Raw genomic sequence first — 15,920 nt, forward strand, 5'->3', positions numbered from 1 at the left:
TCTCAATACTTTGTTATATATCCTTTGTTGGCAATGACAGAGGTCAAACATTTTCTGTAAGTCTTCACAAGGTTGGCACACACTGTTGCTGGTATGTTGGCCCATTCCTCCATGCAGATCTCCTCTAGAGCAGTGATGTTTTTGGGCTGTCGCTGGGCAACACGGACTTTCAACTCCCTCCAAAGTTTTTCTATGGAGTTGAGATCTGGAGACTGGTTAGGCCACTCCAGGACCTTGAAATGCTTCTTACGAAGCCACTCCTTTGTTGCCCGGGTGGTATGTTTGGGATCATTGTCATGTTGAAAGACCCAGCCACGTTTCATCTTCAATGCCCTTGCTGATGGAAGGAGGTTTGCACTCAAAATCTCACGATACATGGCCCCATTCATTCTGTCCTGTACACGGATCAGTTGTCCTGGTCCCTTTGCAGAGAAACAGCCCCAAAGCATGATGTTGCCACCCCCATGCTTCACGGTAGGTATGGTGTTCTTTGGATGCAACTCAGTATTCTCTCTCCTCCAAACACGACGAGTTGTGTTTCTACCAAACGGTTCTATTTTGGTTTCATCTGACCATATGACATTCTCCCAATCCTCTTCTGGATCATCCAAATGCTCTCTAGCAAACTTCAGATGGGCCAGGACATGTACTGGCTTAAACAGGGGGACACATCTGGCACTGCAGGATCTGAGTCTGGCGACGTAGTGTGTTACTGATGGTAGCCTTTGTTACATTGGTCCCAGCTCTCTGCAGGTCATTCACTAGGTCCCCCCATGTGGTCCTGGGATTTTTGCTCACCGTTCTTGTGATCATTTTGACCCCACAGGGTGAGATCTTGCGTGGAGCCCCAGATCAAGGGAGATTATCAGTGGTCTTGTATGTCTTCCATTTTCTAATTATTGCTCCCACAGTTGATTTGTTCACACCAAGCTGCTTGCCTATTGCAGATTCAGTCTTCCCAGCCTGGTGCAGGTCTACAATTTTGTTTCTGGTGTCCTTCGACAGCTCTTTGGTCTTCACCAAAGTGGAGTTTGGAATGTGACTGTTTGAGGTTGTGGACAGGTGTCTTTTATACTGATAACAAGTTCAAGCAGGTGCCGTTGATACAGGTAATGAGTGCAGGACAGAGGAGCCTCTTAAAGAAGAAGGTACAGGTCTGTGAGAGCCAGAAATCTTGCTTGTTTGTAGGTGACCAAATCAGCCAATGTGATTGTTTTGGTTTTTTTTTTTACATTTGTCTCTCATAGTTGAGGTCTACCTATGATGCCAATTACAGGCCTCTCTCATCTTTTTAAGTGGGAGAACTTGCACAATTGGCGGCTGACTAAATACTTTTTTGCCCCACTGTATGCTCCTAGCAATATGCGAATTTATATCAATATATATCATTAATACCCTTGTCTTGGTGTTTTTAACTATGAATTTTTCTTAACAGCCCTGAAAATGAGTCATGTGTGAAAATAGACATTGGAAAAACATCTGAACTAAAGTATGTAGATGCTGAAACCTCATTATAGAGGTAAACAATGATATTATTTTATAGGATATATTGAAAGAGGGTGACTTTACAGCTTCTTTTAAGTACTAGGTACTTATGCGAACAGCAGTGAGATTTTCCAACAAGAAATGTCTATCACTGTGGAAATATTTATTTTAGTGGAATGTTTGTTTCAATTTTTAAATAGGAAAAGTAATTTCTTTTTTAGTTATCAGTAATTCAAAGATCATTTTTAACTATAAATTATTGGTTTGCATTGTATGTGATATTTTTATATAATTTTAAATACAAATGTCCTGTTATCAGGCATTTACTAGTTGGGTTTTTGCAAATGTTATGCCAGTTTATAAGAACAAATCATACATATGCAATTGCAGTATTTCAGCCTTTATTTGATATTATTTTATGGATTGCATTTGTATATGAATTATTTCCTGTTGTACTGTTAAACACCATTGTATTGCATTTTTAAAAAAATAAGTCTTATATGTAGTAGTCAACTTGTCAGATTTATTTTTTAATTCACAAACCACAAGAGCAGATTATACTGAAAGAATAAAGCAGTTTTTTAAATATAGAAGTCTAGATTGGCATTTATTTAGACTGCCTTTCAATAAGATTAAACATGATTATGGTTTTCTTTTTGTAAATTAAGTTTTAATTTTCTCTAGGGCATCCTAAAAATATATTCCAGAGAGCTGGAGTTTGATGATTGGTAACTGTAGGAGAGGGAAGAAATTTATATCATATAAATGGAAATTTTCTAGTAATGATGTATCAGAACATCTGGATTTACATTAAGAGTTGATTTCTCTTACATAAACTTTATTGCTACTAGACATTGAAAATAAATTTATGTAAGTTCTTGAACCCATCATTTTAACATTCAGTTCAAGGAAATAAAACCAGAATTGTTTTAAAATTATGGTAAATTTTAAAATATGTTTTCCAAAGCATATTTGTCTTAGATCAATAAAAGCATTTATATACAATGCTGGATGCAGCTGAGTTTTATCTGTTTAATGTTTAAGCCCTGTGTTTTTGTTCTATCATTATAGATTTCAGCACACCATATATGAAATGAATAAGGTTTGATTGTGCTTAAATAGTACCTGTTTACCAATTTTATAATAAGACATATAATAAGATTCTCTAAAATGTTAAGTTTTTTAGATCAGTTCTGAAGAGAAACATTTTAATGTAAACATCTATTTTAATATGGTTGTGTGAAAACTGTAACAGAAAATACATATAACTTAATTTCAAACTGAAACTGAAGGTTCTCTGGTTTACAGTGCACCAAAGATTTTTTAAAAAAAATCTTACAGTGTAGAAGAGGCATTGCAATGTGTAAGCATCCCAATATTGTTGAACTTATTTTTTTTGGAAGCAAGTTAGGGATGCAAGATTTGTAGTTTCATTTGGCAACGTCTAGAATTCTGGTAAAAGCAAATTCTTGAATATAGTTAACTCAATTTGTGGATTTTATTGAATTTCAAATAAAATTAACAGTTGTCAAAAAGGGCCCTCATTCTCAGAAATGCTCAAATATAAAGCTGAGCAAACAAAGAAAAAAATGAAATCTGTACCCAAGTATGTTAAAATCTAATGCCCCAAAACAATCAAATTAATATTATTATATTTTGGATTTGATATGACATATTGGAAACAGGATAATATTTTCATTCCTGAGTGCTTGCACAGCATGTGCCTTAGGTTTTTTTTTAAATATGCACTTTTCTTTATTTAAAAATCATATTTGTTTGTATCTTATCTTTGAAATTACATTTCAAATTTGCTATTTAGTGTAGGCAAGTGAATCATGTTCATAAGAATTGACAGCAGTCCAAATTAATTATTCTTGTCTTTTGTTATTACAAATATTTGTGTTCAGAGCCATGTGTAGAAATTTACAAAGACTTAGATTGTTTTGAATTTTAACCCTTTGTTTTCAAATGCCTGACATTCAATAATGCTGTTCAATGCCAAAGGGCATTAATAAGTTAATTTAAATAAATATCTGAAAATTATTGAAACTCATTATTTATTTGCTAATTATGTAAAATAATTCCTAATGACAGAGATAACATGACTTGCAGTGTAGTTTACATTATTTGCTTAAATACTGCTTATTAATTCATTATTACACATTTTTTTATAGCAGATGTCCAAATATGATGTTTAAAACTCCAGGGCTAATTTATAATGTTCTGCTTATTGTATGTTGTAAAATATTATTTCTTTTTCCATAAATAAAATTATAGTAGTAAAGCCAAACCATAAAATACATATCTTATTGTATGTAGATATAAATATTGCCCTAAAAGCTATAAATGAGTAACATTACTGATTACTAATTCACCTGAGAGTGAAATCTAGTTATAGCCAGTATATTCCCACTATGAGAATACTAGTTCCACTAAGTGACTGTTTTCTAGATACAGACTGATTTAGTGGCAATAACTGCAAAGCAATCTGAGGAAACGTACTTTTTCTGTTCTTTAAAGCAACACATTTTCAGTCCAGAATATCTGAATTTCAATTCTATGTAAACATTTTGTTTAAAGTTGTTTAATGTCATAAACAGAATACAAACACTTTTTTTCATGAGTCTGTGGGAACTCATGAACCACTCCCCCCCACACACATGCTTAATTTCTATATTTCACATTAACTATACTAAAAACAAATTATTCAGTTTTTCAAGGCAATCAATAAATTATGTAAGATAGTGTTCAAAGCATGTACATTACTTAGCATCCAATATGATATTTTCCTCTTTTACTTTAATTAAATTTATTTCTGTGTTTGGTAGTCTTATAAACAATGTTGTTTGGTAAAAATTCCAACTATAATTGTAATGTCAAATAACTGGTGCATCACAAATATTCATGGGTCTTCATTGCTTAAAAGAGTTTGTTAATTAATTGTGTTATGTCCCCAACATAGTGCATGTTGGCTATTAGTAAAATGTATTGAATGTTATTTTCTTTTGATATATTTTTGTCAGTAATGTAATGGTTGTTAGAATGATTAATATAGGTTCAACGTGTTACAGCACAATTATTATGAAGAACCCTTTAATTTCATGAATGAATAGGTGTGTAATGTCCATAGATACTTGTATTAATACAAAATGTTGTCCTGTGATTTTACTATTTTGAATTTTTAAATTACTTTTTAGAAAATTTATCAAGAACAGGAAAATGGTTATAATTAGTGTGAAAATTTTAAAAAAATCTTATTTAGCATATATTGTCACTGTTTTGCAATCTTAGAATAACTTATTTAATGGACAGGTTTTTATAAATGCAGTTTATTGGTTAGCAGATGCATCCTTTCAAAACTTCCCTTTTGTCACTGATACTTTGTTTTGCAAGTGTCTTCCAAATGTTCAGAGTTGCTTCCTGAACAAAACCATCTACTTTGATTTGAGGTGTAATTCCACAGTATATTCCAATTTATATAATGGTTTTTTAATCATACATCATTTTCTTACAGAATCCTTATATCCAAAGTTACACAGTTTGAATTTAGAGATAATATTTTATTCTTTTATATAATGCCAACAAAATTCTACAGTATATGTAATCGGGAAAAATCCAATGTTTTATCATTTGTTTAATGACTATTTTTTGTAATATTTGAAAAGGTTGAAAAAAAGCAATAAAATGTCATGCTTTTAAAGACTCGAGTTACTTTTTTAATATACACTGTACCTATACCAAAGGTGCTTTTTAAAGAGGCATCTGGACTTTCTGTTTTTTCTTTGAAGATGTTTCGCCTTTCATCCAAGAAGTTTCTTCAGTTCTGACTGAGAATCTCCATAGCCATTGTACCTGTAGGATTAATATTTCTAATGAGGGGGGAAAGAACCCTTTCTCTGAGGGCCTATTATTCTGAGAGTGAACAACAACTAGCAATTAGGTTTCCTTGCCATCTTCACTCCATCACTATAAACTAGTTTCTCCTTTCCACACCAGCCCTCTAGGAAACAAGAAAAGAATTGTCTTATTCTAGGCTTGACCAAGCACTGAAGAGAAACAAATGTTTAGGAATCAGTAGCTAGGTCAATATTTCAGCCAACCTGAGGAGGAGGATAGAAGCCCACCTGCCAGGACTGAAACAAATAAAAAAACCTTATCAATAGAAAATAAGTTTCTGAGGGAGGGTCTGACCATTAATATGAGTCTGCTAATGTAGTGATCTCCCAAAGCAAGCTCAGAAATAGCAGGTCTTGTTTCACAACTTAAGTTGTTGTTATTCAGTTGTTGGACCCTATCTTGACTTTAGTTTTATTTATAGATTGTCAAGTATTAATCACAAAGGATAGATTTAGTTTTGATAATTCAAATCAATAAAAAGGGTATCTGGGTTCTGCTTGCTAATTTTTAGCCTATGGTCAGACATGAATTTTGGATTACATCTGGGATATTAATTTTTCTTGGAGTCATATAGCTCATTTATCTTTTTAGAGAGAATACAGTCTAAATACTTAAGGGGTTTATTTCAAATCCCACAATGTGTTCCCAACATTGTCTTACACCATAAGGCTGGCAGGGCAAACACTGAAATTCATATCCCTCTTCAATTGGCTAAAAGTTATTTTTTTTCAGCTACAATGTTGCTGAATAAATGATGGTTATCATCAGTCTTTGGAATTCTGGCCACCACAGCATCCTGCATTCATGATGATGATGATCTTGGTACTTGGCAACTGGCTTGTACTTACAAAGTTGCAGTATCCCACAGTCATACAATTGCAATTTGCTACCTTCTCTGCCAGCTTCCTAAAAGCAAAGTCATCTGGCAGAATGGCAGGCCAGAAGATGGATGGTGCAACAGGACAAGACAGGGAGATGGACAGTGTGTGGCATAAGTGAAAGAAAGTCAGGAAGACTTACCAGATTGACTTGCAATGTTCCCTGCTGGCTTCCTTATTGACTTTGCTTATGGGAAGCCAGCAGGGAAGGTTGCAAATGGCAATTGTGTGATCATTGGTTTAACCTTTGTAAATGTGAGACAGCTGTCAAGCTTCCAAATCGCAATCACATGCCATGTCAGTACTAGAATGGTTGGAACTTCAAGGACTGGTTATAATTATCATTTGTTCAGTGCCATCACAACTTTGAACAGTTGCTGAATAAGTGGTTGACAAATATAAACTACATTTAAAATTGTGCCTAATTGCAATTAAAAATTGATTAGCAAAGTGAAATTATATAGGCTATTGTTCCTAGTAATGTTTCATTAGTAACACTAATCTGGAATAAATGTGTTCCATTACATTAACAGAGTCACAAAAATAATAAGTGGGACTGGTAGTAGAAAAAAAGATTTGAATGATTGGCAGCTATTAACTTGCAAATGCATAATATACAGAAAGTGTGAATTATCTTGTGCTTTGTTGAGAAGTTTGCCCAGTCCTCTAGTTTGAAGGGAGAAAACTTAATTCCTGAAAATCCTGGTAAGAGAAATGAGATTGATGGATAATTTTTTTGTGAAAGAAATAGCAAAAGACCATCATTTCTACAATCATATTCCTGGAATAGACACTCATTCCTACAAAGGAATAGATTCCTTGGGCAAGAACTAATGCTCTCTTCAAATATGTTGATAGGGATTCCTAGAGGTGAAGTTTATGTTTACTCATACTGGTAATAGAAAAACGAACATGCCTGTAAAACATATGGTGATTTATTTGTGTGATATAATAAATGCTCACACATTATATGCATTACCTACTATTTAGTACTGAGGAGAAATAAGTGATGGTACTTCTCAGCATAAATAATAGGAAGAAATGAACTGTTTGACAAGAGATTAACAATTCCATCTAAAATGCTATTTGATTAAAGAGCTGGTCTGGCGATACACAAACAAAATTGAAAATTGTCAATATGTGGATGAGAGTGGAATACCGATAAAGACTTCATGTTTTTTAGGCATTTAGGAACAATTTATGATAAGATCTAGGCCTATAGTCTATCCAATTTTAATTTTAAAAACTCCATATGGTGCCTTTCAAAACAAAAGTTTTCAGAGTAGCTTTTTGTGTATATGCCTTCAAGTCAGTTTTGACTCCTAGTAACTGCTTGAAGAACCACCTATAGTTTTCTTGGCAGGATTTTTGAAGCAGTTTATCATTGCTTATTTCCTGAGGCTGAAGAGAGTGACTGGCCCAAATTCATCCAGCTGGCTTAATTCCTAAGGCGGAACTAGAACTCAAGGTCTCCATGAATAATTTTAATTACTTCATGTTATTTAATTTTAATTATTTGACCTCCACTAGGGGGTAAATTAAAAAAAAACAAGTAATTAAAAATCTCCACTTTGGGAGTGCATGTGTGTTCTTCCTCAGAGCAACAGTAACAAGTAATATCATTGAGATAGATTGATCCTGTAAAAACCTTCAATCATACAAGACTATGGGAGCGAACAGAGAAGGATTTCAAACATCATCTAAAGGTTAAAAAAGAAACATACTAGAAGTCCCCTGTGATGTTATGGCATCAAATTTAACATTAGAAGGGTCTAATAGTTTTTACACTGAATCTTCAGTGAAGGCAACAGTACTTGGGAAATAATTCAGCAGAAACATTCTTAGCAGATGCAGATTTTTTTTAATCAAACAGGAACTGAGTACTGTAGATAAGACAGAAATATGTTGTAAGACAGGATATGCAGACAAAGTCAAAGAAACATTGTAAATATATGCCAGGAGCAGTGGAAAGGGGGAATTTTCAGAGAAGCATCCATGACTGGAAAATATTGTTTAAGTTTGTAAAGAAAGATACTTATGAAACAAACAAACAAACAATTAAAAATTTATGGTAATTATGTTGTTACCTACCAAGTACATCTACATTATATTAAACAATATCTTTACAAGACATGACACAGATTTCGAGCACCCCTAATATTTGGAAATAGAAATTGTAAAATTTGACACACCCTACGTTTATAAATTAGGTGCTGGAGAGAGTACCTACTTCCTGGGCTCGCCCAATTACACGAAATATATAGACTAGTGTTTTTCAACCTTGGCAACCTTAAGATGTGTGGAATGGACTTAACTCTCAGAATTCCTTAGCAGCTGACTAGAGAATTCTGGGAGTTGAAATTCATTCAACTTAAAGTTGCCAAGGTTGAAAATAATGATATAGATTTATCACCCAATTTTTACTGCTTAGGAAGAGTACGATCATCTTCCCTTTTACAGTTTCCCTTCATTCGCGGTTTGATGTCACCGTTCTTACGCACACCAAAGGGCCGCTGTGTTAGAATCGTTCTTTTGGATTCTAGCCGCGCGGCTTCTCCGTTGCTATGACAACAACGGTAGTGTTAGTCGTTGTCCCGGAACCTTCTCGGCCCTTTTATACGGAGCTTAATCATTGGTTCTAAAAAGCGACCTTTAGGGAAAAGGCGCATTTTCATTGGTTCCTGAGTTTGCGGATTTGATCGCTCGGCGGACTGGACCATTTTATTGGGCTTAAAATCAAACATTGGTCTAATTATTACTACAAAGATAAATAATAAACAAGAGGGCTGCTACGGTGTGAACATTGACACTCCAAGCAGGTGAGTGATAGAATGGCGGCCCCAAAATTGGGAAGAGCTATCGTGCTCCATCTCTCTGCCCCCTCCACCCCCCCTCTGAGATCAGCCTCTTGTTTTGCGATTAGAAGGAAAACCGCGGAGATTGTGGAAAACTACGCTGGCCGTTCTTCAAAATCCTTTTACGGCCTGAGATTTAGCATCGGCGCGTATGAAACTAATGTGCATATGCATGGAAGAGTGTGTGGCTTTTCTTTTACTGAAAACTGGGAACAGCTTTGAGGCATCTTTAAAGAAGAGGTGACTTAACTGAGCTATAATAAACTTCTGTGGAACCTATTCGGCCGAGTAAATAAGGAACACGGCCTCCTCTATGGTTATAATACAGATGGGCTCAGATTAAGAAAGACAAACGTATACTGTGTATATAAACGAGGGCTTCAATTTAATATGTAAGGAGTACAATCTACCATTTCTTTTTATCAAGAATTGCATTTTTAAAAAATGGGGGGGGAGCTCCATTCTTTAAAGATTTCTCACCTGTTTCTTTATAGGAGACCTATAGTGTAGATTTGAAAAAGATAACCAGTTAACCATATGTAGTATACATACATTTATAGTACTTTTATAAGTACTATAAAATGTATTTATTTGTGTTCTGCCTGTATTGTTTTTACAAATAATTTAAGATGGTGATGCAATGTGTTGCTAGAAAGCTGGATCTAGTTATTTCAGAAGTCAGCAGTGCAAAGGCAATTCAGTATTTGCTCGCTTGCTGGATGTCACCTACCTTACAGTGCAGTCTAGAATATCACATCTATTTCTATAAGTATATACACCATATCAGTAATTGACCTTGACTAATTTCAGGAGCTAAACAGGATCAGCTAAACAGATGCCAACAGGTGGTGAATGCCTTGAGAAATCCAGGACTGTTATACAGGAAGTCAAATATAATGGAAGACAATAATACTTCTCTTCCATGACACTGCTAAGAAAACTAGATGGATGCAACCATCAGAAGTCAAGCTTGACATTGAGAGTTCTCTGTCCCTGGGAATGTCTGATTTAAATGCATGAATGGATATGGATGAAAAAATGCAATTAGAGCAATAAAGTATTACTTTAGAACTCTGTATGTGTGAAGATATACTATCATTTTTCTGTTTATCATTCAAAAATACATTTTTATATTAAGGTGTACAAAGGTTTGAGGACTTACACATTTAAATTATCATTTCCTTATTTACAGAGTGAGGGGGAACTTTGTAGAATGTTACCTTTTTAAAAGATGTAATAGATATGGCCAATAGTTATGTATATCTTCTGCAGACTGTTGACTTTTTTCTGCAGAAATCAATAACAGAAGATTTTACATTCAAAACTACAAGATCTGCTCAACTAGTTCTGTGCTCTCCACATCTGAATTCCTTGTGGGCTTGTTGCAATCCCTGCCATTCTACATTAGAAACCACTGCTCAAAATGGAGAGGTATCTTAAAATGAACTCGTAAATTGAAAGCATATACTGTATGTTGTAATGGTTAAACTATTGGATTAGGACCAAACAAACACAGGTTTTGGTCTGTATTTATATAGGGAAATATGCTTCGAGCATTTTAGCAGATCTCTTTCAACCCAATCTATCTCACAGAATTTCTGTTAATGGCAATTAAATTAAAAAGGTCCCATGTGAGTTTCCTTCTACCTTTAAAGGAAAAGTATAATCTAAATCTTACAATAAATAAACAACCTGATGTACTACTTAAAATTCAAAGGTAGAATAAATTCCACTTAGATATGATTTCATGAGCTGATATTTTAGCATAGGTTTTATTATATATTACTTTTTCAACCAGCTGTTTCTTTTCCTCCAGTTGCCGAAATTATATTCCCATTGTTCTTCAAATGTCCACGAACCAATATTATTTTTTACATTTATTTCCCCTAAGAATTAATTCTGATGCCTTGAGGGTATAAAATGCCTGATCAACTCAAGAAGGTGAAGACCAGAGAAAAGGCAGCAGATACTAAATCTCAAAGGTATAGTACTTTTCACTAAATGTCAGCAATATCTCCTGCATTTGCACCAGCAGTTAAATAAAGTAGTCTGAACATTGTGTTACATGGTTACTGTTTCTCTGGTCACCAAGTTTGACAGAAATAGCTGTGGTTGACAAGTCTATATAAATGTGGACAGAGACAGGAATTCATAGAAAGATGCATTAGAAAGTTCTTTTTCTACAGAACAGCATGGATAAAATTACATTTCATAATGATATGGTAATTATATATTGTTAACAAGCATATAATTTATTTCCTCCTAGGGATTATTCTGATCTTAAAAGGCTTCTGGCCTTTCTAAATGTCCAGTCTAGCAAGCAAAAGGTACTTCTCCAAATTGCTATAGTTTGAATCAATGTTTAAAAAATAGCAAATCTTGTACAGTGAATTCCATGGTTTCAATATGCTTACAAGTTCCTCTAATAAATGGAATGAATTGCATAGAATGAAGTCAGTGAGATTTTCTAAATACTTATGTTTTATAATGAATTATTTTGTGTTTTTGTGTTCTGTTTGCTTTTGTGTTGCTTTAGCATTTTGTTTGATCATAAGTAAAAGATTTTCAGAGTTTTAGATAATATCATTTCATGTCTGTCTTGGGTTTCAGTGCTTCATATTTCTACCAGAGCAGTTTTCATTAAGAGTTTTGAAAATATGAGGTAGTATAAATTCCAAAAACACTGATTGAACTAGAATCGGATCTTAAGAGACAGTATTGCTTAGATTAGATTTAAATGGATTTTTGAAATAGATTCATTAGTGAAACAGAACCCTATTGTAAATATTTGACATACCCACAAGGGATTACATAAAAGTACTGTCCCCAGTATTTCTACATATTTTCAGCTTTCTGTTCAGGAAGGTCAATATGTGAAGCTCCGTCTCTATTCTGTTTTATTATACTAAGGTTGGGCTGTCTGATAAGTAGATTGCTTTTTGGTTCAGTTCAAGGTGCTGGTAATGATTTCAACCCTATAGCATAAGGTTAGGTTATTTGAGGGAACACCTTTTCCCAATCACATCTATTCCATCCCATGAAGTCTGACAGGAAAGCAAGTTGTGGAACCTGATCACAAAGGATACTATTTGATGGGACCCAGGAGAAGAGCCTTTTCTGCCATACCATCTGCCTTTTAAAACATCATTTCTCCTGAGGTCAGATTGGCCCTGATCTTTGTAATCCTCTGGAAGGTCCTGAAAACATGGCTTTGCCATCTGGCCTAAGATGGTCATGGAGCCTGCACAGTGGATGTATTGCTGGTGAAATTGGATGCATGTCCCACAATTATATATTTTATATTTTTAATGGTTTTTGTTATGCTTTTGATTATTTTGTTGTGTGAGATGCACATAAATTTATGCTACATAAATGTATGAAATACTATACATAGAGAAAGTCTAAAGGAAAGGCTGCAGCTTAGCTTCCACATTTTCAGCCATTAGGCTCAGCTCACCTGACAAGAATTGTCTAGAGTTCTACAGTGAGCAGGTTGTATGTTACTGTATAGTCTTTTGCCCCCCCAGAGGCAATTGGCAGGCTTCAAAGCAAGGTTCTAAGTTGAAGTTTATTGAAGCTGCTCTCTTTGATCTTTCAGTTAAATGCTCTAATTTATTGGCATTTTCCTCCAACAATCCAAATTGTGTTTGTGTGTTTCTGGGTGTCTGTGTATAAAGATAATCTAAACAAATATCAGTGACTAATCTTAAATGCAGGGGAATGATAATAATTGTATCAATTATATATATTTAATATATCATTATTACCATAATTGTTATGGAATTCCAGTGACAATCATTGATATTATTTTTGTTGTATTAAGTAATTTACTTATCAGTCAACCCTGTTTTGCATTTGCAGTTGCCAGCCCTTAACTTTGAAAATATTAATAATAATATGACCAAGTCTGAACAATATTCTAGCAACTCTTGCAAAGAGAAATATAGAGGTCAATGGGACGAATCTGCTGAAGCTGTTGAACTGGAAAACTTCAGGTATAATGTATTGAAATGAGTTAAGGGTTATTGTATTTGCATGCATTTACTTTCAATATTTTTTAATTTTATTCTCAAGCATCTATACAAACTTGAGAATGAGATTTCCAAAAGGTTTGATTATGATTAAAGTACAGCATTGAATACAGTTAAAGAACTTTCCAAAGTTTCCAGCAGCTTCCAGAAGTTATTGCTAAATTGAAATTGTTTGTATGACACAAGGGAAAAGTATTAAATATTAATAGTCATATGTATGTGACTTCTGTATAATTTTTATATAATGAAGTACAATTTAGCTTTTTTTTTTAGCCCTCCCACTATTTTTGGTACATTATTAGAAAGGCCAAAGGAGATTTTGGCCTGAAAAAGTTGTCCATTCCTATTCTAGAGCTTCTTAGAACAGTGATGTACTAAGTATTCTTATTCCTGATACCTGAATTTAAGGCATAACTGTTGTATTAATCTATTGATGCCTCACATATGGAAGACAATGTAGAATTTCTATAGTTTTAAGTCATGTGAACATGTGTGTGTGTGTGTGTGTGTGTGTGTATGTATATATATATTCATTTGTCTTTGTAGAGGAACTACTATTGAAGTCTTATTTAAAGGTGGGAGAGTAGAAAAATCATTTGTACTTTCAGCTGACAGAATGATACTATAGTAGCTGAATTCATATGGAAAATATATTTTCAGTGATCATTTATAAAATGATCTTGATTGAATGATATTTATTCTATTCTACAAATGGTACATTACGACTAAAAAAGTGTCCCTGCCTCACTGCACAACAAGGAAATGAGAGATTTAATGACTTACTACCAATCACTCAACCACCATTCAGTTTTATAGCAGCCTCCCCCAAAGCTATTTATGACCTGTTTCCAGTTACAAATGGCCTCATGGTTATTTTCCATTATCACAAACCACAGGAATGCTGCGTTGCCTCCCACTTAACTTCCCACATTCTTCTCAGTTGTCTTGAGAGGCCTTGAACCTGCTCTGCTTCCCTGATGTGGTCAGTGCAATGATACGGGCTTCTTGAGTGCTGTGCAGACCTCGTTAGGAAAGCAGAATGGATCACAATCTTGCTGGCCCATTTAGTGCAATCCCTAAGTGACCACTATTTTCTGAATGACCACAATTCAATGCAGTCAGGCTGGAAAGGCAGCCATTTCTGGAACATTTCTACGTGGCCCAGGGACACAGAGATTTGTTCTGGTTTCCTAATGTAGTTTGTACACCACAACAGAAAGCTATCAGATTCCAAGTAACATTCCCAACAGAAATACAAGGCAGGCATTTTCCTCGATGTTCCTTTTTATTAGAGAGGTCATATTGGCACATTTGGGACAAGCCGAAACTGAAAGGCCCCGGGTTTCCCTTACTCAAAGTGAAGTCAAAGTCTCTTCCCCTGCACCCACATGTCCATAACATGGACCAATTAGGTCATCATCCCAACTGGAGTTGTTTCTCAGTTACGCCTCTCCAGGTACAGGTGAACGTCCTTGACTCCCAGAAAAAGAATGTTGTTATGGCTATACATCTTACTCTGTCTCCATCCAACTCCCCTCCCATTTCCCACAGCATGCCCATCCACTGAAGATCCAAAGTTAAACATCGCCTCCAGGGCTGACAAAAGCTTCAGAGCTTTCCGCAGCATTGCACAGATTGGCTTATGGAAACAGAATGAATTTGTTTGTTGTTGAACCAAAAGTGGCTGCCTTTTTGACACAGCTGCATTGAATTGTGATGAGGGGGTGAGGAGGACGCCTAGGCCCTGCAGTGACTCAGTGGAGAGGAAGGCATGTGGGGACCTGGTGGGAAAACAACCACCAGGAACCAGAGGTGAAGCAGGTCCAAGGGCTATGGGTGTGGTAGGAAGCAAAATATGAGGTGTTATGGGCTGGAGGAGACTTTGGGATGCCTTGTACAGGTCTGAGCCTGTGGCAGACATCCAAGAGCCTTTCCCACCCATGACACACACCATCCTCCACTTAACGACCCACATAATTGTTTAACGACTGCATCTTGGAGAGCAGGAGTTGGTGGGGTAAGGAAAGACTCCATTATGACCGTAAATCGAGAATTACCTGTATTGCCTTTATTTGATAGTCAAGGAACTAGAGTTATAAGCAGACATAAGATTGACAGGAAAGCTGTGCATATTTTTGTAGCTGGCTAAATGGTATCTTGGGACAAATGGATGGTTGTATTACCACCCCTTAAATTGGTGAGGCCAGAGTCAGTCATATTTCATTTTCCAATAGGCATATATGACAATTCCTACAGTACACAGCACTAAAGATAGTTGCAATATTGAAGGAAGAGGGAGTGACACTGCTGGTGTTTCCCCTGAGACTAAGCAATGAGTCCATACCTGACCTGCAATATGATTGTAGGGTTTTTTACTTCAGGTATAGGTTGGAGTGGACTATATATTTTCTGTAATTGATATTTTTAAAATGTTTTTCGTACTCTGATTTGAACCTTTTGCAATATCTGGTTTGCCTTTTGTGTCTTTAGTATGAATTACAAGAATGAAAGAAATTTTAGTCACCATCCACAGCACAAGTTATTTCAAGATATCTTTGTAGCTTTGGTTAAAAACCGGCTTATTTGCAGGTAAGAAATATAGACTATATGTATACTTGTTAAAGACAAGTATTTGTCTGCAAAATTGAAGAGATTTGGGGTTTTTAAAATATATAAATTTATATAATTAGATACAGCATTTGATCTGTTCTGACTAAAAATTGATTCTGTGTGATTTGTCTACCCTATAGGCATGTCTATATATGGATACTCAT

The 15,920-nt window shown here is 35.1% G+C and overlaps 2 protein-coding genes across 6 annotated transcripts in view; both read left to right on the forward strand.

Moving 5' to 3' along the window:
* The window catches only part of SLC4A7 (solute carrier family 4 member 7), a 110,539-nt gene extending 105,354 nt beyond the window's left edge, over window positions 1-5,185 (forward strand). For 4 of the 5 annotated variants that reach the window (XM_081969821.1, XM_081969825.1, XM_081969824.1 and 1 more), the window contains one exon: window positions 1,436-5,185. In XM_081969821.1, the coding sequence (XP_081825947.1) occupies window positions 1,436-1,517 (82 nt within the window). In that variant the 3' untranslated portion in view covers window positions 1,518-5,185. The remainder of the gene's footprint in view (window positions 1-1,435) is intronic. The other variant, XM_081969822.1, reaches the window with a different exon arrangement.
* A 3,772-nt stretch (window positions 5,186-8,957) lies between these two features.
* NEK10 (NIMA related kinase 10) overlaps window positions 8,958-15,920 on the forward strand; it is a 177,301-nt gene continuing 170,338 nt past the window's right edge. Inside the window, exons 1-6 of the mRNA XM_081933724.1 lie at window positions 8,958-9,079; window positions 10,409-10,546; window positions 11,007-11,097; window positions 11,382-11,442; window positions 12,977-13,110; window positions 15,637-15,735. Of these exons, the coding sequence (XP_081789850.1) occupies window positions 11,036-11,097; window positions 11,382-11,442; window positions 12,977-13,110; window positions 15,637-15,735 (356 nt within the window). The 5' untranslated portion in view covers window positions 8,958-9,079; window positions 10,409-10,546; window positions 11,007-11,035. The remainder of the gene's footprint in view (window positions 9,080-10,408; window positions 10,547-11,006; window positions 11,098-11,381; window positions 11,443-12,976; window positions 13,111-15,636; window positions 15,736-15,920) is intronic.

The sequence above is a fragment of the Natrix helvetica genome, assembly GCF_964273705.1.
Source record: "Natrix helvetica genome assembly, chromosome: Z".
Lineage (NCBI taxonomy): Eukaryota > Metazoa > Chordata > Lepidosauria > Squamata > Natricidae > Natrix > Natrix helvetica.